At 49.7% G+C, this 25,854-nt stretch overlaps 1 protein-coding gene across 1 annotated transcript; it reads left to right on the plus strand.

The window, feature by feature from the left end:
* Positions 1 to 7,213: 7,213 nt before the first annotated feature.
* On the plus strand, positions 7,214 to 25,622 carry LOC129705991 (basic proline-rich protein-like). Its single transcript, XM_055649962.1, has 7 exons — positions 7,214 to 7,310; positions 22,946 to 23,042; positions 23,304 to 23,443; positions 23,668 to 24,358; positions 24,401 to 24,987; positions 25,106 to 25,356; positions 25,476 to 25,622. Exons 1-7 carry the CDS (start codon positions 7,214 to 7,216, stop codon positions 25,620 to 25,622), a joined length of 2,010 nt encoding a protein of 669 aa, XP_055505937.1.
* Positions 25,623 to 25,854: the final 232 nt, after the last annotated feature.

Consider the following 25,854-nt stretch of genomic DNA (forward strand, 5'->3'; position numbering starts at 1 on the left):
GGCCGGGGCCGGGGCCGGGATTCATCACCATGCCGGGGCCGGGAGCCATGCCCATCCCGGGGCAGGGGCCCATGGCCATCCCGGGTTGCGGTGGCATTTCGGGGGCCTGATTGCTTTTCTCAATCTCGGCATATTCGGGAAGCGCCGCGCACACCTGCTGCACGGGAGCGCTCATGGTCTAACTCCGATGTGAGTAAGACGAACCACAGGACCGCGCGGCATACCTGCCCTTATATCCCGCAATGAGGCGGGGACAGGTGTGTATGGGGCGGGGTCAGGTGTGCATGGGGCGGGGTCAGGTGTGTATGGGGCGGGGTCAGGAGTGTATGGGGCGGGGTCAGGAGTGTATGGGGCGGGGTCAGGAGTGTATGGGGCGGGGTCAGGTGTGTATGGGGCGGGGTCAGGTGTGTATGGGGGCGGGGTCAGGTGTGTATGGGGGCGGGGTCAGGTGTGTATGGGGCGGGGTCAGGAGTGTATGGGGCGGGGTCAGGTGTGTATGGGGCGGGGTCAGGTGTGTATGGGGCGGGGTCAGGAGTGTATGGGGCGGGGTCAGGTGTGTATGGGGCGGGGTCAGGTGTGTATGGGGCGGGGTCAGGAGTGTATGGGGCGGGGTCAGGTGTGCATGGGTCGGGGTCAGGTGTGCAGAGTCAAGTCAAGTTTTTATTCGTCACATACACATACGAGATGTGCAGTGAAATGAAAAGTGGCAATGTTCGAGGACTTTGTGCAAAAAACAAACAAACAGGAGCGGGGAAAATGCGCCAATTAGTCGAAGCATGAATTAAATGTGAGGTGGGAGGTTTAGTGTGTTGAGGTTTTAGTGTGAGGTGAAGTTTAGTCGATGTGAGGGGTTTAGTCGAGGTGAAAATCAGATTAATTTCTAGGAAAATAAAAAAATCGGAATTCCGATTTAAATTGGAAGAATATCTGGACAAAAGTCGCTTCTGGGGCCCCTTCAGGATTAGGGGCCCCGAACCTTAATCTTCATTAGTTTCATAGTAGATCCTCACCTGGCCAAGGGTGCCGTGGGGGGGGGGGGGGGGGGGGGGGGGGCAAGGTGTGTAGAGGCGTGGCCGGGAGTGTATGGGGCGCGGCCAGGTGTGTAGAGGCGGGGCCAGGTTGTAGAGGCTGGGCCAGGTGTGTGGGGCAGGATGTTTAAGAAGGAACTGCAGATGCTGGAACAATCGAAGGTAGGCAATAAAAGCTAGAGAAACTCAGCGGTTGAGGCAGCTTCTATGGAGAGAAGGAATAGGCGACGTTTCGGGTCGATACCCTTCTTCAGACTCATGTCGAGGGTGGGCGGAAAAGAGAAAGGAAGAAGGCGGAGACAGTAGGATGTGGGAGAACTGGGAAGGGGAGGGAAAGGAGGAAGAACAATCACTATTCCAAGTGTACACTGGCCGTATCCCCGGACTCTACCTCTGCTACATTGACAACTGCACCTGTGCTATATCCTGCACCCATGCAGAACTCACAGACCTCATCAACTTCACTGCTAATTTCCATCCTGCACTCATATTCACTTGGACCATCTCCGACATCTCCCTACCGTTTCTGGGTCTCACCATCTCCATCACAGGAGACAGACTATCAACTGACATCCATTATAAACCCACTGACTCCCTCAGTTATCTAGACTACACTTCTTCCCAACCTGCTTCCTGTAAAGACTTTATCCCCTATTCCCAATTCCTCCGTCTATACTGCGTCTGTGCCCAAGAAGAGATGTTCCATACCAGAACATCAGCGATGTCCTCTTTCTTTGGAGAACGGGGGTTCCCCACCTCCATTATAGATGAAGTTCTCACTAGGGTCTCCTCGATATCCTGCTGCTCCTCTCTTGCTCCCCTCCCCCCATAACAGGGACAGAGTCTCCCTTGTCCACACCTTCCACACCATCAGCCGTTGCATAATCCTCCAACATTTTTGCCACCTCCAACGGGATCCTACTACTTACCAGTTCTTTCCATCTCCACTCCTTTCCATTTTCCGCAGAGACCATTCCCTCCGCAACTCCCTGGTCAACTCATCCCTTCGCACCCAAACCACCCCCTCCTCAGGTACTTTCCCCTGCAACCACAGGAGATGCAACACCTGTCCCTAGACCTCCCCCTCTACTCCATACATGGACCCTGACTGTCCTTTCAGACGAGGCAGAGGTTCACTTGCACCTCCTCCAACCTCATTTACTGTATCTGCTGTTCCAGGTGTCAACTCCTGTATATCGGCAAGACCAAGCGCAGGCTTGCCAATTGTTGGACTCAACACCTCTGCTCAAACCTATTTGATTTCCCAGTTGCTCAACACTTTAACTCCCCTTCTCATTCCCACACTGACATTTCTGTCCTGGGCCTCCTCCACTGTCAGAGAAGCCCAGCACAAATTGGAGGAACAGCACCTCATATTTCGCTTGGGTAGCTCACACCCATTGGTATGAATATTGACTTCTCTAACTTCAGATAGCCCTTGCTTTCCCTTTCTCTCCATCCCCTGCCCTTTCCCAGTTCTCCAACCAGTCTTACTGTCTCTGACTACACTTTATCTGTTTGCTTTGTTGTTAACTTCTCCCAACTATTCTACATGTTCCTTCATCTCCATTCTCTTTGCACCTGTTTTCGCACCTTGCACTTCCTTATCTATACAGATTTTTACTGTACCTTGGTGCACATGACAAAAACTAAACTGAAAGAGAGAGGAGTGTGTTAAGTGGATGGGGGGGGGGGCAGAGGAGGGGATGGGATGGGAATAGGGAGTAGAGATGGGGAGGGGGGTGAGATAGGGAGGGGAATGGGATGGGGTAGAGAGGGGAGGTGGTGGAGGAGGTTGGGGAGGTGGGAGGGGGTAGAGGGGAGGGGAGGGAAGTGTGGGGAGGGGGGGTGGTTGAGGAGGTGAGAGGGGGGAGGGGAGGGGGACTTACTCTCACCTCTAATCAGGTATGGATGAAGATGTATGACTGACTAGTATGAGGGAAGGAATTAAACAGGAAGACTGAGTCACTTACAATAAGGTTACCATTTAATTTACTTCGAGATAGTTGAAATAAAATTCACGATAATACTGTAGAGGATAATTCCTAGAATGCGTAGGATGTTTACTTGAACCAATACATCAAGGAACCAACTAGATAACGGGCTGTTGGAACCAGGTGGTGTGTCGTAGGCAAGGTGTGATTAGCAATCTGGTGCATAGTCCCTCAGGAAAAAAACATCAAAAACACAATGCTTCAATAACATAAAAAACGAACTGGCCCTAACTCAATGCTGCTCTGCACAAGGTACCTGCATAGAAGTTGGTTCGGCTGGATAGGGGCACGGGGTAATCGAGAAACATCCTACCCAATCATTACGTTATTCATTTCTGTCTCACAATGAGAGGGGTTTCTAAAATATTTACAATTCTAACAGGGCCAGACTGACTCAAAGATCTTCCTAATATGTGAGTTCAGAACCAGAGTCAGAGCTTGGGAGGATAGACACAAAAAGCTGGAGTAAATCAGCGAGGCAGGCAATATCTCTGGGGAAAAAGGAATAGATGACGTTTCGGGTCGAGACTCTTCTTCAGAAGAAGGGTTAAGGATCTCGACCTGAAACGTCACCTATTCCTTTTCTCCAGAGAAGCTGCCTGACCTGCTGAGTTACTCCAGCTTTTCATGTCTATCTGAGATTTAAACCAACATCTGCAGTTCCTTCTTGTACGTCACAACTCGGGAAACAGTGTTTACAACTGAGATGAGGAGGAATTTCTTGGCTTGAACTTGTGCAATTGTCCTTTGAAGGCCGTTCACAAAGAGATGGCCATAATGATAGAGAGAGCCAGAGGTGAGATGAGAATGGATCTGTAGCTGTTGTACATTAGACAGTGCAGCAGAGTCGAGGTGCATGGCTTCCCGCAGCTCCTACCGTCTGTGTCAAGTTGCGAACAATACCTGAAGGAGCTGACTTTCAATAAACGTGAGAAACTTTCCAAGGATGAAACAAGATTGACATTGAGGAAGAAACTCTGATAAGGCACAGCCTCTCAGACAACATTCTGCTGGAAACATTACTCCCACGGTGCTGTTATCAGTGCACTGTGAACGGCTTGATTGTGTTCATGTACACTATCTTCTTTGGCCAGATAGCATTCAAAAAAAGTTTAAATGTACTTTTGTACAGTTAACAATACTAAACTAATCCGGCTTGGACAGAGTTCATTGCTAAATTATCAAAGAACTTCAACAAAGTAGCCAAATGTGATTCCACGGAACCACACAAGTCGGTTTCAACTTTGGTTGTTCCTGTTTCCTTACAATTGGAAGTCTTTTATCCTGTTTGTTTTCTCTCCGGTTGGAGCCTGTTATGAATTTCTTGCTCCCTTCTATCCACTTCCTATTGATTCTCCTATTGATATGCATTTCACCAATGTTCCTTAATGCAGTGAGTCAATTGCAGCTCTCAGCCTCCGTAGGATTGCAACTCAGTGGTCTATCCTCAACAGTTTGTAGGGGCAGTGACAAGCTGGCTATTTATGGGCATTGCAAGACCTCCATTGATGATGGGAGCAGACTGATCAGCAGTAATGAGCCAGATACGACTTAGAACAAAAAACAGTAGAAGAACAAGCCCTTCAGCCCACAATGTCTGTGCCAACATGATGTCAAATTAAACTAATCTCCTCTACTGCACATGATGCATATCCTTCCATTCCCTGCATGTGCCAATCGAAAATCCTCTTTAACATGTGTTTCGGGCTCCCACCATTGTGGAAAGAAAACGGACATCTCCTCTCATCTAAACTGTGACCTAAAGTCTTCCCCACCCTGGGAAAAAGGTTCTGACTGTCAACCCTATCTATGTCTCTCACAGTTTTATATATTTCTATCTTGTCTCCCCTCAACCTGCGACACTCTAGAGAAAACAATCCAAGTCTGTCCAACGTCTCCTTATGGCTAATACACTCTAATCCAGACCAAATTCCGGTAAACCTCTTCCCTACCTTCTCCAATGCCTCCAATGTGCCATGTTGCTGTGTCAATGGCAGCTTTCTACCTGTGCAAAACAGCTCAGGTCATCCCAATAGGATGCTTTCCAGGTGCTCTACTCCCAATGCATCTACAGATGCATTGTAGAAAGTATCTCCTTGGCATGCATCACTGCTCTTCCCAAGACCGTAAGGAATGGCAGAGTTCAGTCAAGCAGGGTTGAGTTATTGGCATGTCCACAGTACGGTGAGTTACAGGTACAGGTGTACAAGGAAGATCTTGCTTGCAGCAGCATCACAGGCACAGACTCAGACAATGCACAAACAAGTTAGAAATAAATGTACATTATTTACACTCAACATTTAACAAAGAAAGACATTTCGGGTTGAGCCATGCGCCTCGGCTCTGCAAGGTCCTGCATTATTGTGTATGTGAGAGAAAGACTCCAGTGACTGAGGGGAGCAGTTCTCATTACATCGAAACATAGAGAATAGGTGCAGGAGGAGGCCATTTGGCCCTTTGAACCAGCACGGGCATTCATTGTGATCATGGCTGATCATCCACAATCATAACCCTTGCCTGCCTTTTCCCCATACCCCTTGATTCCACTAGCCCCTAGAGCTCCATCTAACTCCCTTTTAAATTCATCCAGTGAATTGGCCTCCACTGCCTTCCGAAGCAGAGAATTCAACAAATTCACAATTCTCTGTGTGAAATCGTTTTTCCTCATCTCAGTTTTAAATGGCCTCCCCATTATTCTTAGACTGTGGACCCTTGTTCTGGACTCCCCTAACATTGGGAACATTTTTCCTGCATCTAACTTTCCACAGCGAGACTCCTGACGGGCACCCGAAAAAGGGACCACATCACCCCGATCCTGGCCTCTCTCCACTGGCTCCCTGTGCAGTTCCATATACATTTCAAGACCCTCCTCTATGTCTACAAAGCCCTCAATGGGCTTGCCCCCTCCTACATTAAAAGTCTTCTCACCCACCACTCCACCTCTAGGTCCCTCAGATCGGCCGACTTGGGGTTGCTGAATATCCCGTGGTCTAGGCATAAGCTCAGGGGCGACCGCGCCTTTGCGGTTGCAGCTCCTAGACTGTGGACCAGCAGCATCCCCTTTCCCATCAGAACTACCCTCTCCATTGACTCCTTTAAGTCAAGACTAAAATCTTATCTATACTCCCAAGCCTTTCCTGACGTCCACTGAGCGAGGGCTACATGTATATATGTATGTAGTTTGTTTGTCTATACTATTCTTATAACAAATGTAAAGCACTTTGGCCAATGAGAGTTGTTTTTTAAATGTGCTATATAAATAAATGTGACTTGACTTGACTTGACAGTCCTTTTACCTTTTATCTTCTATCTATCAAATTATCATCTTGTTTGTTTCTATGTCTGTCTGTCTGTCTGTCTGTCTGTCTGTCTGTCTGTCTGTCTGTCTGTCTGTGATGTCCAGAAATTTCTGCCAAAACGGTACACGATAGCGCTACAATTTCTGGACCACCTTGCTCACTATGTTCCTGTGGTGCGTTGTATCAAGTTTTGTTCAGATTCATTGTATATTTTACCAGTTATTCACATTTTAAACTTTACAAAACCTCACTTTGACAAAATTCACTTGCTTGCAGCTTATGATATCACAATGGGATCCCGAATCTCATTTACATAAAAGATTGCTCTTTTCAAAATAACTCAGTTACAATTTAATAATGACAGGACTCCCAGTGCGATGAGAGATTTGTTCCATTGTTGTAAGGAGAGGGATGGAATGGGGCAGGGGACGAGGAGAGGATTGTTGTTTAAACAGATAGAGGGAGAGGAGGGGGGTATGAATGGGAGAGGGGTTATGGAAGGAGGGAGGAAGTGACAGGGTAGGGGAAAGAAGAAGGAGGGTGAAGAGGATGGGGAGGGAATGCTGGGGATGAGGGGAAATGGGCGCGCCTGCGCAGTTAGGGGCTATGTGTGAGTGGTGTAATATTGGGTTGGGGGAACGGGCCCCGCTTGGTCTTGTATATTACTGAAACTCTCATCTCGTATGTTTGTGTGTGGGTTTGTCCCCAAAACTACACGATAGCACTACAATTTTTGGCCCACATTACTCACCATTGTCCTGCAATGTAAACTAGCAAGTTTCGTTCCGATTGATAGTATATTTTACAAGTTATTGACATTTTAAACTTTACAAAAAACACTTTTCCGCTTGTCCTGCCCACCAGCCCAATTCAACATCACAATGATGTCACAATGGGATCGCAACTGGCCCACCGCCATCTTGCAATCGACTTTCACATCGCAATGTGTACTTGTCTGGCCCCAGAACGGAGACCTAGCAGCTCCTCGGGTAAGTTTCATTCTACTCTACATGTCCACACCCACATGTCCTCTATTCACTTTATTAACTTTAACTTAATTTTATTAGGCAATGCAGGTTCACCAGCACTCCTGCACAGTTTGGGGGAGTGGGTCCAATGTGTCCGCACTTAGTCTAGTCATTTTATAATTGTCCAGTCCTTTTATATTACCCAGGGCCAAGAAGCAGAAGGGACAGGTGCTGCCAGTAATAATAATAATAATAATAATAATGCATTTTATTTATGGGGGCCTTTCAGGACACTCAGGACCTTACAGTCAAAACAAGCATGAAACAAAAACAACATATACAGCAACAATGCACAATTCGGAGGGAGAGCAGCGGTAGCCAATCGCGCCAGCGTTCACTCTCACCTCAAGCAGCCATGTTTTCCGAGCCATCTGCAGCACACCAAGAAAAACAAAACACAACATCAAAGAATTTAACACCAAACATAAAAACATCTGTTTGTAGTTTGTTTGTTTGTTTGTTTGTTTTTTGTACAAAGTCCGCGAGCATTTGCCACTTTTCATTTCACTGCACATCTCGTATGTGTATGTGATGAATAAACTTGGCTTGACTTCCCCCCAGGCAACAAAGTCCAGTCCTCTTCCTCACTCTTCACCCACGGTCGGGGCCTATTGCCGCCTCCGCAGTTGCCGCAACGGCGGCCCGATGTTACAGGCCCTCTTGCCGGATGATGGAGCTCCGGCGTCGGGAGAACATTCTCAACGGCTGGGAGTGTCTGGAAAGGCAGCTCCCGAAGTCCACAGGCCACGCTGGTCAGAGTTCCGACACTGCCGATCTCAGCGAGAGATCCCGGTGTTCAAAGTCAGCGCCGCCCACAGCTGGACGCTCCGCAGACCCCACACCTCTGTGATGTTGGAGTCGGCGGTCTCAGCACTCCGGAGCTTACCACACGGCGACCCGGGTAAGGGATCGCCCGCTCTGCGATGGTGCTTCAGCGCTGCGCCGCCGCCAAAGCTGAGGTTCTGGCTGGTCCCGGCGGGAAACGCCGCTACAGTCCCGTTGGTAGCCACGAGGAAGGGGCAAAGATTCGAGGATTATTGGTGCTCCACTCCCTTTCTTGCTGGACATATACAGGAAGAGATGTATCAGCAGAGCCATCTCCATCATCAAAGATACCTAACACCCATCGCATCACATATTCTCCATCCTGCCATCTGGGAAGAGGTACAGGAGCATTAGCTGCAAAACCAGCAGGATGCTCCTCAGCTTCTTCCCGCAGGCTATAAGACTGATAAACGAACTTTGCCCCCTGCCAAAGTATCGCGCACCAACCACCAACCTGGACACACTGCAGCAGAGCCACTGTCGTGCCGCTGCCGATCGGAACGCCTGTTGATGTTTAGTAGAGAGTAGAGTGTTCAATTTGTTCATGATACATGTATTTTTATTTCTATTTATTTTTTACTGCACACTGAATGGACACTGGTTGAGCAACGTTTTTTTGTTTCCTCTGGGTATGTGAATACTCAGGAAAATGACAATAAAGATTTCATTCATTCATGTGGTTGGAGGAAAGCCGCATCTCCGACTAGTTAGGGACCGAGAAATAAAGCCCCCCCCCCCCACCCCCACCCCACACACACACACACGGACCACCACACACACACACACAAAAAGACTAGACCTCCAAAACAAACACTTTTAAGACACTAAAAACAAAGAAAAGGGGGTGAAAAGGACAAAGCTGCAGACAGGGCAGCCATACTCAATGGCAACCCCTCATAGGATGGAGAGGCTAAGGGATACACACGGACCACCACACACATGGACCACCACGCACACGGACCTCCACACACACGGACCACCACACACACACGGACCACCACACACACGGACCACCACACACACGGACCACCACACTCACGGACCACCACACACACGGACTGACACACACACAGACTGTCACACATGGACTGTTACACACGGACTGTTACACACGGGCTGACACACACGGACTGACACACACGGACTGACACACACACGGACTGACACACACGGACTGTTACACACACGGACTGTTACACACACGGACTGACACACACACGGACTGACACACACGGACTGTTACACACACGGACTGTTACACACACGGACTGACACACACACGGACTGTTACACACACGGACTGACACACACACGGACTGTCACACACACGGACTGTCACACACACGGACTGTCACACACACGGACTGTTACACACATGGACTGACACACACACGGACTGACACACACACGGACTGTCACACACGGACTGTCACACACGACTGTCACACACACGGACTGACACACACGGACTGACACACACGGACTGACACACACACGGACTGTTACACACGGACTGACACACACGGACTGTTACACACGGACTGTTACACACACGGACTGACACACACATGGACTGACACACACACGGACTGACACACACACGGACTGACACACATGGACTGACACACACGGACTGTACACACACACACACGGACTGACACACACATGGACTGTCACACACACGGACTGTCACACACACGGACTGTCACACACACGGACTGTTACACACATGGACTGACACACACACGGACTGACACACACATGGACTGTCACACACGGACTGTCACACACGGACTGACACACACGAACTGACACACACGGACTGACACACACGGACTGACACACACGGACTGTCACACACACGGACTGTCACACACACGGACTGTTACACACATGGACTGACACACACACGGACTGTTACACACACGGACTGACACACACGGTCTGGCACACACACGGACTGACACACACACGGACCTGTCTTAAACCCAAAGGCTCTCAGCTCCTGTGCAATACCTGTGGAAAACTGAGGGTTTGTGAAGCCTCCAGAGATCGACACTGACACTGGTGAGGCGATTGTTTACTGACATCCCACACCATGGCAACTACCAAGCAATGGTATGTCATAGAATCAGAGTCCGTCATGGAGACACAGAGACACAGAGTGACAGAGACACAGAGACACAGAGACACAGAGTGACAGAGACACAGAGTGACAGACACAGAGTGACAGAGACAGAGACACAGAGTCCGTCATGGAGACACAGAGACACAGAGACACAGAGTGACAGAGACACCTTTGCAGAGGAAGGCCAGATCAAAAATAATGTAATGGCCACAGCGAGGTGGATTGGAAGATCAAGACTACATCCTTAGCTGGGAAGAGGTCCGTCCAAGATTCTGATAACAACAGGAAGAAGCTATTCCTGAATCTGGTAATATGTGCTTTCAAGTTGTTGTATCTTCTGCCTGTTGGGATAGTGGAAAGGAGGGAATGACCGTGGTGTGAGCAATTACTGATTATGTTGGCTGCTTTGCTGTCCGAGGAATGAACAAATGACAAAGGCTAGAGATGAAAAGGAGATAAAAAGGTGTCAGCAATAGAGAAGAGAAAGAGTAAAGTTTAGTCTGAAACGTCACCTATCCATGTTCTCCACAGATGCTGCCTGACCCGCTGAGTTACTCCAGCACTCTGTGAAACGTCACCTATCCATGTTCTCCACAGATGCTGCCTGACCCGCTGAGTTACTCCGGCCTATTTTGTTTTTCCAATACAACTTTCTTCTGGGCAGAAAAGTCCAGAATTTTCTGCTTAACAAATCCTGAATGCCAAACAAATATTCTGGTCACAATTAAGTTGTTATTTAGTTTTGTTATCTTGCACAATGGTGACTCAAACCATCGCACAATACCATGTCGGGTAATGCTTGAAATAATTCAGCGTGTTCTATAGTTAGTGAATCCCAGCGGCTCATGCCAGCTCTTGGCACAGGGCCTTAAATGGTTACAAGCATTTTGTTTGTGAAAAGGCACTTGGAAAATTGCCAGATCACAAATTCTCAGTTACAGACTTAAAACACAGTTGGGAAGGCAGACATCGAAACGGAAACCTATTTCCAAAAGTAATAGGTGGGGTGGGGGGGTGGAGGGGCTGGGGGGTGGGGGAGGGGGTGGAGGGGGGGGGGTGGAGGGGCGGGGGGGGAGGGGGGGAGGGGGAGGGGGGTGGAGGGGTTGGGGGTGGAGGGGCGGGGGGGTGGGGGGAGGGGGAGGGGGTGGAGGGGGTTGGGGGTGGAGGGGTTGAGGGTGGAGGAGGGGCGGGGGGGGGGGATGGGGGAGGGGGATGGAGGGGGGGGGGGGGTGGAGGGGGGCAGGGGGGGTGGGGGGGGGGCGGGGTGGGGGGGGGGGGGGGGGGGTGGGGGGGGGGGGGGGTGGAGGGGGGGGGGGAGGGGGAAGGGGGAGGAGGGGGGGGGGGGAGGGGGAGGGGGTTGGGTTGAGGCAGACACCCTCATGGGAATTAGGAAGTATTTATACAAGTTGTCAGAAGCTTTTTCCCAGGGTGGAAATGTGAAAAACCAGAAAGATCTAAGGTCAGAAAGGGGATGTTTCAAGGTATGTGCGGTGGTTGGCTGGAGCGAGCTGCCAGACGTGGTGGTGGAGCAGATACAATAGTAGTGTTTCAGAGAGGCACATGGATATGGAGAGAATAGAACGATGTGGAACGGCACAAGTAGATAGGGTGGTACAGAGGGCAGGTAGACTGCTAGGCTTCTTTGCCCAGTGTCATTGAATATAACAATCAGGAAGTCATGAGACAGCTCCATGGAGCATTGGTTAGGCCACATTTGGAGTATTGTGCACAGTTCCGGCTGCCCCATTACAGAAAAGATGTGGAGGCTTTGGTGATTTACCAGAATGCTGCCTGAATTAGAGGGTTTCAACTACAGGGAGAGATTGGATAGACTTGGATTGTTTTCTCTGTAATGTTGGAGGTTGAGAGGAACTTGGTAACTTGAGCGTCCAGGAGTGAAAATGGCTGCAAAAAGTTGTAACACTGCCCAGTCCATCATCGACTCTGACCTCCCGACCATCAAGGGGATCTATCGCAGTCGCTGCCTCAAGGACCCACACCATCCTGGCCACGCACTCATCTCTCTGCTGCCATCAGATAGAAGGTACTGATATCTGTAACATCCAGGTTCAGAAATAGCTCTTCCCCACAGCCATTAGACAATTAAACAAACTGAACTATAACAGCCTATTGCACTTTATCTGTTTATTTATGTGTGTATATATATATATTCTATGGTATATGGACACACTGATCTGATCTGTATTTATGCCTACAATATTCTGTTGTGCTGCAACAAGCAAGAATTTCATTGTTCTATCTGGGACACATGACAATAAACTCTCTTGACTAGACTTCTCTTGACGAGGGAGGGTTGAGGGTTGTCAGGGGTGTCAGGGGTTATGGGGAGCAGGCTGCAGAATGGGGTCTGGAGGGAGAACTAGACCAGTCATTGAATGGTGGAGTAGACTTGATGGGTCGAATGGCCTAAATTGATGCTTATCGCGTATGATCTTATGATCACATGCAGGTTGAGGAGATTAGATGAGATTAGTTTAACTTTGCATCATGTTTGGCGCAAGCCTTGTGGGCTGAAGGCCTGTCTGGTACTGTTCTGTTCTGTTTTCTCCTTGTTGCCGAGGCACAGTAGGCTGCTATATAAATGCAGGGAACAGCAGCGATCAATGTATATAGTCACATCTAACTTCATTGAAGCTTTGACACTCTGACAATGGAGGGGCATTGACCAAATTAACCAAAGTTCATCTTTATTTTACATCTGGTCCAGGCTGTGCTCCAGGACAGCTCCAAGGCTGCTCTTGGGACCAGAATCAGTCTCAATCTAGAGCAAGTATTCAGCAAGGTTGCCGAGACACTTGTTCAGTCTTTCTCTCCTCCCACGGGCATCTCACCTCGAACCATCGTCCTCATGTAGTGGAACAAATCTCAGGGATTAACAGGAAATAGTTCAACCTCAATTGTCTCCTTCAGAACCAGGTCACCCCAGCTGCAGGAGCTGAACACCTGTATTGAGATGACCCTTGTGTTTGTCCACATCTGGATGTCAAGGTCCATTCCATGGTCAATTTGTTCACTAAAGCATTTGAAAGGATGGCCTTGCACTCACAAAGCCAAGGTCACCCATGACCAGCCCAGTCACACACCAACACATGTCAACGACAGCCCCTGCAAAGTGTGGACCACTTCTCATAGTTCAGAAGTCACCTCTACGGAGACACAGTGGCACAAGCGGGTAGAGCCGCTGCTTCACAGCGCCAGAGACCAGGGTTCGATCCTGACCTCAGGTGCTGTCCGTGAGGAGTTTGGACTTTCTCCACATGACCGCTTATGTTTCCTATGGGTGCTCCAGTTTCCTCCCACATCCCAAAGCCCTGCGGCCCTCTGTAAATTGCCACAAATATGTAGTGAGTGGGTGAGAAAGTGGGATAACATAGTGTGAATAAGTAATCAATGGTTGGCATTAGCTTGATGGGCTGAAGGGCCTGTTTCCTTGCTGTATTTTTCAACCATGGTGGCATCACAGCTCTTATCCACATCTGTACAGTACCCACCACAAGCCGTGCCTGACTCAGTGAACATGACTAAATGCTGTGGCAGTGATCACGTTGTTTTGAACCACCGTAAGATGCAGAAACAGACTACCATCACTCCCAAAATCTCCCAAAGTCACAGGAGTGAGGAGGGAGTGTCAAGTCAACATGTTCTCTGAACTGTGGGAGAGGTGGGTCTTACACCCAACATCTACAAAACATCAGGGCTCTCTCCCCAGTTACATTCCCTCAGCTCTCTGGCAAGTCCATTGTTAGATGCAGGAAGATTATTCCCGATGTTGGGGAAGTCCAGAACAAAGGGTCACAGTTTAAGGATAAGAGGGAAGTCTTTTAGGACCGAGATGAGAAAATCATTTTTTACACAGAGAGTGGTGAATCTGTGGAACTCTCTGCCACAGAAGGTAGTTGAGGCCAATTCATTGGCTATATTTAAGAGGAAGTTAGATGTGGCCCTTGTAGCTAAAGGGATCAGGGGGTATGGAGAGAAGGCAGGTACAGGATATTGATTTGGATGATCAGCCATGATCGTATTGAATGGCGATGCAGGCTCGAAGGGCCGAATGGCCTCTACTCCTGCACCTATTTTCTATGTCTATGTCTATGACTTAAAACTCTGTAAGGTGAGAGCTGAGTGTCAGGACTGAGTACATAGACTGGTGGTCACCAACCCATCACCTATGGAGGATTCTGACACTCCCACGTGATGCAGTCAACCCACTGGCACACAGCTCCACCGACTCATGTTCGATCCCGGCTCCAGTGCTGTCTGTGTGGAGTTTGCGTGTTCTCGTTGTGACCACATGGGTTTCCCACTTCCCAAACATGTGCAGGGTGTTTATTGTCCACTGTATATTGTTCCTCACGCAGGTGACTGGTCTGAGACTGAGGCGAGCACTCATGTTGTTAGTGGGCGTATGAGAAAAAATGTTAAATGGAAATACTGAGGGAATGGGATTGCACAAACTTAATGGGCCAAATGGCCTCCTGTGACATATGGAAATATGTATACTAAGGAGAACACTATGCGTCTGTGTGACACGGCAATACTATTGTGTGTAGTTCTGGTCACATTACAGGTTGGATGTGGAGGCTTTGCAGTAGGTGCAGAAGGGGTTAACCAGAATATGCCAGGGTTAAAGGGTAATAACTACAAGGAGAGGTTGGGTAGACTTGGATTGTTTTCTTTGAAGCTTTGGAAGTTTAGGGAGGAACTTAGGGAGGTAGATAAGACTATGAGAGGGTAGAGTCAGAGCCTTTTTCACAGGGTGGAAGTGAGGCATAGCTTTAAGGCTAGGGGTGACAGTTAAAGGAATGTTTGAGGCAATGTTTTTGCAATGAGTGGTTGTTGTCTGGAACACGCTTCCCGGAGTGGTGGGGAAAGCTATTACAATCGATCGTGGCATTTACAAGTCTTTAAGATAGGCACATGGATATGCCGGAATGGAGGGATTTAGACCCCATGTGACAGGGGCAGGTCATTTCGCATCATGTTCAACACCAACTTCTATCACTTTCTCTGGCATTATGTTTCATATACAAATTTAAATGTTGCCCCTCATTCCTTTAAAATAATTTTCTCCTGACCTTAAACCTACCCCCTCTTATATCAGACTAATTTACCCTGAACCGAACATAAAGAAGTCCTATAAAGCTGCACAAAATATGATTATGATTATAGACACAAAATGCTGGAGTAACTCAGCGGGACAGGCAGCATCTCTGGACGGAAGGAATAGGTGACGTTTCGGGCCGAGACTCTTCCTCAGACAGGTTAGGAAAAAGGGAAATGAGAGATATAGACGGTGATGTGGAGAGAAAGAACAATGAATGAAAGATGTGCAAAAAAGTAATGATGATAAAAGGAGACAGGCCACAGAAGGTGTTTGTACGATGAAAATGAGAAGTTAGTGCAACTTGGGTGGGGGAGGGATAGAGAGAGAGGGAATGCCGGGGCTACCTGAAGTGGGAGAAATCAATATTCATACCACTGGGCTGTAAGCTGCCTGTCCCACTGTGTTATGCAGCTTTTTGTGTCCATCTTCGGTTTACACCAGCATCTTAGAATACAGGGGAGGTCATTTAAGACTGAGGTGAGAAAAAACGTTTTCACCCAGAGAGTTGTGAATTATGGAATTCCCTGCCACAGAGGGCAGTGGAGGCCAAGTCACTGGATGGATTTAAGAGAGAGTTAGATAGAGCTCTAGAGGCTAGTGGAGTCAAGGGATATGGGGAGAAGGCAGGCGCGGGTTATTGATACGGGGACGATTAGTCATGATCACAATGAATGGCGATGCTGGCTCGAAGGGCCGAATGGCCTCCTCCTGCACCTATTTTCTATGTTTCTATCTGCAGTTCCTTCTTACACTATAAAGCTGCATCATGACTTCATGATTCCTTCTCTTCAATGCCTCAACCAATGTACACAATCATCCCAAATGCCTTTTTTACCACTCTGACGACTTGTGTTTCCGCTTTAAGGGAGCTATGCACTTTGCATATCCTTCTGCATATCAATGTTGTTATGGGTCTTGGCATTAACTGCACACATTCCCCTTATATATGACCGACCCCCCAAAGTACAACATCTCACACTTGTTTGCTCCCTTCTCTCTCATTAGATCTCCTGCACCGGCCCACTCCGGCCCACTCCGGCCCACTCCGGCCCTACTTGCACTTTAATGACCTCCTGGACCTCCTGTTTTAATCGTTCCTCTTTCTCACGGAATCACTCTTTCTAATTGTCAACACCATGGGACAACTCATGTAACCGCCAACAAATCTGCCCATTATCTTATTTCCTCCTTCGGCAATTCCACCCTAACACAATAGCCGAAATTTTAAGTTGAAAGCAATAGTTTTGGTCCTCTGGTTTTTCAAAGTCAAATTCTGTAACAATGTGGTCTCTGTCCCGGGGGGAGACGGTCACACAAGTTCTCTCGTTAATCCTTCTGTACACGCAATTAGTCTGTTCCATAGCACACAGTTCCAAGAAGCAATGCTTGATGTTATTTTTCTGCTATATGCTGGTCGTTTTCTGTGTGTGTGTCTGTGTGCGCATGTCAATCCTTGTGTGTGCACATGTCTATGCGTGCATGTATGTATGTGCGTATCAGTGTGTGCATGTCTGCGCATGCATGTGTGCACGTGTCTGCGTGCATGCATGAGTATGTGTGTGTCTGTGTGCATGTATGTGTGTGCATGTCTATGTGTGCATGTCTATGTGTGTGCGTGTCTATGTGGCATGTCTATGTGTGTGCGTGTCTGTGTGTGGGTGGCTGTATGCGCGTATCTATGTGTGAGCATGTGTGTATCTATATGTGTGCGTGTCTGCTTGCATGTGTGTATCTATATGTGTGCGTGTCTGCGTGCATGTGTGTATCTATATGTGTGCGTGTCTGCGTGCATGTGTGTATCTATATGTGTGCGTGCATATGTGTATGTGCGTCAGAGTGCAGAATATAGGACTCAGCTTTGTGGCGTGACAGTTCCAGAGACACAGTCCTATGTCCATATTGGGGTAGATTGGAGATTCACGACTGTACTCTAGTTGTGGAAGAAGTCAGTCAGATGCCTGTATGTGCGGTATGTGTGTCTGTATGCGGTGTGTGCATGTCTGTTTGTGTTTGTATATATGTGTGTGTGTTTGTGTGTGTGTGCGTGTGTCTGTGTGCGGCGTGTACGAGTTTATGTCTGTATATGTGTGTGCGTGTGTGTATATGTGTCTGTATATGCATGTGTGCTTGCGTGTATATGTGTCTGTATATGCGTGTGTGCTTGCGTGTATATGTGTCTGGATATGCGTGTGTGCGTGTGTGTATGGGTCTGTATATGCGTCTGCTTGCGTGTATATGTGTCTGTATATGTGTGTGTGTGTGTATATGTGTGTATGTGTCTGTATATGCGTGTGCGTGTGTGTGTATGTGTCTGTATATGCATGTGCGTATATGTCTGTATATGCGTGTGTGTGTATGTGTCTGTATATGCATGTGCGTGTGTGTATATGTGTGTGTGCGTGTGTGCTTGCGTGCGAGTGAGTGGGATTAGGCGGACCAGGGGAAATAGGATTATAAATATTTAATTTCCAGGGTTGAATGAAATCCAGGAGCATTCGCTGATCCATAGCTATTCCACACATCTGTCTCCAGTTTCAGTCAGTGAAACAAACTCTTTCGGGAAGTCAGCTTTCCGGCAACTCCAGTATTTTTTAGTTTAAACATGTTATTGTTGTATTAATAAAGTTCAATTTTTTAAATAAATATTTTCAACCATTTTAGGAGTCACAGAATCATAGTGCTCTACAGCACAGAAGTAGGCACTTTAGCCCACTCATCCATGCCAACCAAGTTGCCTGACCAACACACTCACACCTACCTGCGTTTGGCCCATGTTCCTCAAAACCTTTACTATCCATCTGTGCAAATGTCTTTTAAACATTATGTACCTGCTTCTAGCAACTCCCCACACACTCACCACCTCTGTGTGAAAAGGTTGCCCCTTTTAAGTCTAATCTTTAGCCTTAGTGCCTTAACATCTTCACAGTTAAAAGATTGTAACTGGTAAATCGTGCATTAACTCAACTCTACCAGAGGCGCGGCAGGAAGGTCAATTTAGTCAAAACAATGTAGCGGGAAAGCTGAACCAGATGGGTTCTGTTTGTATTTGGCCATCTGTGAAGGCTCCAGTTAACAAGCGGAAGCTGTGTTCTGCTGCAACCCACGCATGTGGTGACCAGATCACTCATTAAATCTGGGAGGAATGTTCTAACGAGTTTAGCTCCCACAGCCGGCAATTAGGAGTAGAATGTGAAATCAGGGAAAGAAAACAAAATAAGGTTTAAGACATCTTTCAGTCCTCATTAGATTAGATTAGATTAGATAGCCTTTATTGTCATTCAGACCAAAGTCTGAACAAAATTGCAGCAGTCATACATATAATACAATAAAACAACAATAAACACATATTAACATCCACCACAGTGAGTCCACCCAGCCTCTCCTCACTGTGATGGAGGCAAAAGTCTTAGGTCTGCAGTCTCTTCCCTCCTCTTCTCCCTCTGTGCTGGGGGCAATACCACCCCCCCCCCCTCCCCCGGGCGATGTTAAAAACAGTCCTGCGGCTCAAACACCGCGGTCCGAGGTGGTCGAAGCTGCCGCCCACCAGTCCTGCAGACGCAGCCGCTGACCCGCGGCCGGACCCCGGACTCAGGCCGCCACCGCCAGAACACCGTCCCAGCCACCCTCACGTGAGTACTGCGCCGTCTTCAGCCTCGGACTGGGCCGCCCCGACATGGGCGCCGAACCTCCCCCAGACCGGGCCGCCCCGACTTGGGCGTCGCTTCATCCCCAGGAAGATAAGATATTGGATCCACCATGATAAGCATGGGGGCTTTGGAGACATGTCACCAGGTCTCTAACAATTAAACTGAAACTTGGAAGTGGGAGAATCTGACAATTCTACAGGAAACAGTTGTTTATCCATTTATGTTGAGCTCAATCAGAATAGTCATTGGTGGGTTAATTGGTCATCGTAAATGGTGTCTTGTCTATGGGTAGGTGTTACAATCCTGAAGAAGGGTCTCAACTCAAAACGTCACCCACTCTTTCTCTCTCCAGCACCCTGTGAACCATCACCTATCCATGTTCTCCATAGATGCTGCCTGACCCACTGAGTTACTCCAGCACTCTGTGAAACGTCACCTCTCCATGTTCTTCACAGATGCTGCCTGACCCGCTGAGTTACTCCAGCACTCTGTGAAACGTCACCTCTCCATGTTCTCCACAGATGCTGCCTGACCCGCTGAGTTACTCCTGCTTTTTGTGTCTGTCTTTGCTAGAGTCTGAAGTGTGTTGAAGAAGATCCTGGACAATAGCACTGGTGAATGGGCCAAATGGCCTGTCGCTGTGCTATTTGAATTGATTAGTCTACAAATGTTCAAAGGAATAAATCAAATGTGCTTGGATTTAATTATTGGAACTCCCCAGAAAATGTGGCTCTGAGCAATGTTGGTGAGGAAATTTGGATTGTTTTCTCTGGAACACTGGAGGTTGAAGGCGATCCGTTAGAGGTAAATAACATTATAAAATTGAGAGAGGCAAAAATAGGGAGGACAGTCAGGATCTCCAGAACAGAATAATCAAATACTAGAGGGTGAAGGTTTAAGGTAAGAGTGTCAAAGTTCAAAGGAAATGTACAGGTAAATTTTTTAAAACAGACGGTAGTGGGTGCCTAAAACTTGCTGCCAGGGGTTTTGGTGGAGGCAGATATGATAGTAGTATTTAAGAGATAGGATAAGACAGGTTTGGAGGGATATGGGCCAGATGAGGGCAGGTGAGACATGTGTAGCTGAGATGTCGGCCGGTGTGGGCAAGATTGGTTGAAGGGTCTGTTTCCATGTGCTATGAATCTGAGAGTCTTGGAGACGCACCTGGATATGTAGGGAATGGACAGGTCTAGATCATGTGCAAGCACTGAAGTAATGCTCTTGACAACAAGTTCAGCACAGACATTGTGGGCAGAAGGGCCTGTTCCTGTGCTTTGTCTGCAACAATAGTTCTCACGAGGGGGCCTTCACCCCCTTTCCCCCACAGACCCTTCACCTTCTCAACTCCGGAGCTAATCTTGTGAGAGGAATGTGTAAAGGCCACACAGACAGCACCCAAGGTCAGGATTGAACCTGGGTCCCTGGAGTTCAAAATATCAGCATTCAGATTCGGATCAACAATGACATCATTCAGGACCCTGCTGTTATATCCAATGCTTTCAACCAGCACTTCTCCACTGTATGTAGCTCTACTGTATTTGACTCATCTATTATATGTGACTTTCCAGCTACCTCTACATGCAGAAGCTCTTTTTCTTTTCAAAAAATAAAACCTGTTGACGTTCAACATGCTATTAATGAATTAAAGGATGATTGTGGATCTGGACCAGCTGGTATTGAGACTAAATTCATTAAGTTAATATTCTAATGTACTCACTATGCGACCCATTTAATTTGTCCTTCTCAACTTGTACCCTCCCTTCCGCATGGAAGTGTGCCAATGTTACTCCACTGCATAAGGGAGGCGACCCACACGATATTAACAATTACCGCCCCATCTCAATTATCAACTCGGTGGCTAAAATCCTCGAGAAACTAGTGTTCAACCAGCTTTCACATTATGTCTCAACTTTCAACATTCTATCTCCATGCCAGTCTGGGTTCAGACCTAATCACTCCACAACTACAGCTCTGTTAAAACTCACCAGCGATGTGTTCACTGCTTCTGAGGATGGTAAACTCACCGGTGCCATCTTTCTTGATCTAACCAAGGCCTTTGATGCTGTTGACCACTACCTACTGCTTGATAAACTTTACTCTATTGGTCTTTCTCAAAACAATCTACTGTGGTTTAACTCATACCTTCATAACAGACGCCAATGTGTCACCTTTAATGGAAGTCAATCCAATTCCTTAATTGTTGAGAAGGGGGTCCCGCAAGGTTCGTCCTTGGGACCACTCCTTTTCTCTATTTTCATAAACGACCTCCCTAATATCTGTTCTGACTGTCAAACACAACTATATGCCGATGATGCGGTGCTATATACAGTACTACTGATGCAACTAACTAAGTCTGAAATTGAAAGAACCCTTCAATCAGATCTTACTTCTGTTCAGAAATGGCTATTATTTAACAAATTAATTTTAAATAAAAATAATTCATGCAGTATGTTATTTGGTACCAGACAAGGCCTTGGTAATTCTGTAGATCTGACTATATCATTTAATGAAGGATCACCATTAGAACAAGTATTGAACTTCAAATATCTTGGTGTTTGGTTCGACCCAACGCTTTCATTTACGCAGCATAGTGAGACGATTACTAAAAAACTCAGCTGTAATCTAGCTATTCTTTACCGCCATATAAATTGTTTCACCTTTCAGATGAGAAAAAGAATTGTCTCTCAACTACTACTACCAACACTGGATTATGCTGATATTGTCTATCAGAATACATTTGATACACATCTTCAACCCCTCAATGTAGTTTATAATAGTCTTTGCAGATTTATTTTAAGGTGTCCATATATAACTCACCACTGTTCTATGTACGAAACTCTAAACTGGTTATCCCCCCACGCTCGAAGATGCTACCACTGGTTCCAGTTCATCTTTAAATGCATCCACCTCAATTACCCTTCTTATTTAAAACAAGACCTATTACCATACACACCCTCATATTCACTAAGACATATTCAGCAACCCTTCTTTTTCATTCCAAGAACTAACAAAGAAATTGGGAGACGTGCATTTAAATTCAAAGCTCCTTCTGACTGGAACACTGCCTAGTACCATAAGAACTATTAGCTCATTTCGTCTATTTAAAAATACACTTTTACCCTTCCTTATAAAACCATGTACCTGTTTCTAATATTAGAGTCTTCGAGCTCCTTTATCTAGCTTGCTCTGCGTGTGATCATTTGGCATAACTATTGTATATGCATGGCCATTACACTTATGTATTATTGTATTGCATAGTGTAACAAGGTCTTATATTGTATTATGTCCCAATATCATGTAATAATGTTCAGGTAATAATAGTATGTATTAACGTACGATGTCTGATAGGTGGTATATGGTATTATGCATTAACATTATGCTGTAACACATAACTATTGTTATTATTGGATGTGTAAAGCCAATTAACAATTGTTATAAACTATAACAAGTGGGGATGGAGGGGTTTTGGGATTGGTGTGTGGGTAGGTGGGTCAATGAGAGCCTCTATGTATGTTATGTTTTGTGCTGTATGTTCTATGTTGGACCCCCTCGAAAACGAGATGACTGTTCATCTCAAGGGGTTATCCATTAATAAACTTGTTCCAAAGTTGTGAGGCAGCAGCACTACCTTCTGCAGCAACATGCCATATTTATTTGTGTTAATCCTACCTCTATTTACCAAGGTGCCATGACAAAGCACTCACAACACAATTCTAACATGTTCCCTCAGGATTAGGTACCTTTACTCTCTGTGGAAGTCAGTGGATTCATAACAAGCTGCTAACCTTTGCCAGACTCTGGGACATTTCTTAGGCTCCATCAACATGACCATTCTTTTATCATTAACTGTTATATTTGTAATTGCATAAAGAGACTTTGCAGGGGCAGGCCCCAGGCAACAAGCCCCAGGCCCCAGGACCCAGGCAACAACAAGCCCCAGGCCCCAGGACCCAGGCCCCAGGCCCCAGGCAACAAGCCCCAGGAGGCCCCAGGCCCCAGGCAACAAGCCCCAGGACCCAGGCCCCAACCCCAGGCCCCAAGCAACAAGCCCCAGGCCCCAGGCAACAAGCCCCAGGCCCCAGGACCCAGGCCCCAGGACCCAGGCAACAAGCCCCAGGACCCAGGCCCCAGGCCCCAGGACCCAGGCCCCAGGCCCCAGGCAACAAGCCCCAGGCCCCAGGCCCCAGGCCCCAGGCCCCAGGCCCCAGGCAACAAGCCCCAGGCCCCAGGCCCCAGGCCCCAGGCCCCAGGCCACAAGCCCCAGGACCCAGGCCCCAGGCAACAAGCCCCATGCCCCAGGCCCCAGGCCCCAGGACCAAGGCCCCAGGCAACAAGCCCCAGGCCCCAGGACCCAGGCCCCAGGCCCCAGGCAACAAGCCCCAGGACCCAGGCCCCAGGCAACAAGCCCCAGGACCCAGGCCCCAGGACCCCAACCCCAGGCCCCAGGCCCCAGGCAACAAGCCCCAGGCCCCAGGCCCCAGGCAACAAGCCCCAGGCCCCAGGACCCAGGCCCCAGGCAACAAGCCCCAGGCCCCAGGCAACCAGGCCCCAGGCCCCAGGCCCCAGGCCCCAGCCCCAGGCCCCAGGCCCCAGACCCCAGGCCCCAGGCCCCAGGCAACAAGCCCCAGACCCCAGGACCCAGGCCACAGGCAACAAGCCCCAGGACCCAGGCCCCAGGCCCCAGACCCCAGGACCCAGGCCCCAGGCAACAAGCCCCAGACCCCAGGACCCAGGCCACAGGCAACAAGCCCCAGATCCCAGGACATAGCCCCAGGGCAGCCCCAGCCCCAGGCCCCAGGACCCAGGACCCAGGCCCCATGCAACAAGCCCCCAGGACCCAGGCAACCAGGCCCCAGGCCCAGGCAACAAGCCCCAGGCCCCAGGCAACAAGCCCCAGGCCCCAGGACCCAGGCCCCAGGCCCCATGCAACAAGCCCCAGGCCCCAGGCAACCCAGCCCCAGGCCCCAGGCAACAAGCCCCAGGACCCAGGCCCCAGACCCCAGGCAACAAGCCCCAGGCCCCAGGACCCAGGCCCCAGGCAACAAGCCCCAGGCCCCAGGCAACAAGCCCCAGGACCCCAGGCCCCAGGCAACCCAGGCCCAGGCTCCAGGCCCCAGGCCCAGGCCCCAGGCAACAAGCCCCAGGACCCAGGACCCAGGCCCCAGACCCCAGGACCCAGGCCCCAGGCAACAAGCCCCAGGCCCCAGGCAACAAGCCCCAGGCCCCAGGACCCAAGACCCAGGACCCAGGCCCCAGGCAACAAGCCCCAGGCCCCAGGCCCCAGGCCCCAGGACCCAGGCAACAAGCCCCAGGCAACAAGCCCCAGGACCCAGGCCCCAGGCCCCAGGCAACAAGCCCCAGGACCCAGGCCCCAGGCAACAAGCCCCAGGCCCCCCCAGGCCCCAGGCAACAAGCCCCAGGACCCAGGACCCAGGCCCCAGACCCCAGGACCCAGGCAACAAGCCCCAGGCCCCAGGCAACAAGCCCCAGGCCCCATGACCCAAGCCCCACCCAGGACCCAGGCCCCAGGCACCCCAGCCCCAAGCCCCAGGCCCCAGGACCCAGGCCCCAGGCAACAAGCCCCAGGACCCAAGCCCCCCCAGGACCCAGGCCCCAGGCAACAAGCCCCAGCCCCAGGCCCCAGGACCCAGGACCCAGGCAACAAGCCCCAGGCCCCAGGCAACAAGCCCCAGGACCCAGGCCCCAGGCAACAAGCCCCAGGCCCCAGGCCCCAGGCCCCAGGACCCAGGCCCCAGGCAACACAGAGCCCCAGGACCCAGGACCCAGGCCCCAGACCCCAGGACCCAGGCCCCAGGCAACAAGCCCCAGGCCCCAGGCAACAAGCCCCAGGCCCCAGGACCCAAGACCCAGGACCCAGGCCCCAGGCAACAAGCCCCAGGCCCCAGGCCCCAGGCCCCAGGACCCAGGCAACAAGCCCCAGGCAACAAGCCCGGGACCCAGGCCCCAGGCCCCAGGCAACAAGCCCCAGGACCCAGGCCCCAGGCAACAAGCCCCAGGCCCCAGGCCCCAGGCCCCAGGACCCAGGCCCCAGGCAACAAGCCCCAGGACCCAGGACCCAGACCCCAGGACCCACCCCACAAGCCCCAGGCCCCAGGCAACAAGCCCCAGGCCCCAGGACCCAAGACCCAGGACCCAGGCCCCAGGCAACAAGCCCCAGGACCCAGGCCCCAGGACCCAGCCCCAGGCAACAAGCCCCAGGACCCAAGCCCCAGGACCCAGGCCCCAGGCAACAAGCCCCAGGACCCAGGCCCCAGGCCCCAGGCCCCAGGCCCCAGGCCACAAGCCCCAGGCCCCAGGCCCCAGGCCCCAGGCCCCAGGCCCCAGGCAACAAGCCCCAGGCCCCAGGCAACAAGCCCCAGGCCCCAGGCAACAAGCCCCAGGCCCCAGGCCCCAGGCAACAAGCCCCAGGCCCCAGGCAACAAGCCCCAGGCAACAAGCCCCAGGCCCCAGGACCCAAGACCCAGGACCCAGGCCCCAGGCCCCAGGCCCCAGGCAACAAGCCCCAGGACCCAGGCAACAAGCAATAGATCTGCCTCTGACTTTAACGTCAAGGCAATCTTTAATTTTGGTTGCCGATTAGTTTCACAGAAAATCAATGCTGGAATCTCACGCAGTTCATTCACGTCTCAGCATGAAACTGGGACCAATGCTTTCTACCAGACAGTGAAAATGAAAAGAATACAAGAAAAAACAAGCCTTAATGCAAAACACATTTCTAAAAGTCGATGGCAGAGGTGGGGTGTGTTGTGTGCTGTTGCT

This window comes from Leucoraja erinacea, chromosome 18, assembly GCF_028641065.1.
Source record: "Leucoraja erinacea ecotype New England chromosome 18, Leri_hhj_1, whole genome shotgun sequence".
Taxonomy (NCBI): domain Eukaryota; kingdom Metazoa; phylum Chordata; class Chondrichthyes; order Rajiformes; family Rajidae; genus Leucoraja; species Leucoraja erinaceus.

Excerpts from the sequence above, each read along its gene's own strand:
- LOC129705991 (XM_055649962.1), top strand. The coding sequence starts at position 7,214 with ATGGGATCGCAACTGGCCCACCGCCATCTTGCAATCGACTTTCACATC. Across the intron at positions 23,043-23,303 it reads ACCCAGGCCCCAGGCCCCAG|GCCCCAGGCCCCAGGCCCCA; the intron begins GCAACAAGCCCC and ends CCCAGGCCCCAG. Across the intron at positions 24,359-24,400 it reads CCCCAGGCCCCAGGCCCCAG|GACCCAGGCCCCAGGCCCCA; the intron begins GCCCCAGGACCC and ends AACAAGCCCCAG.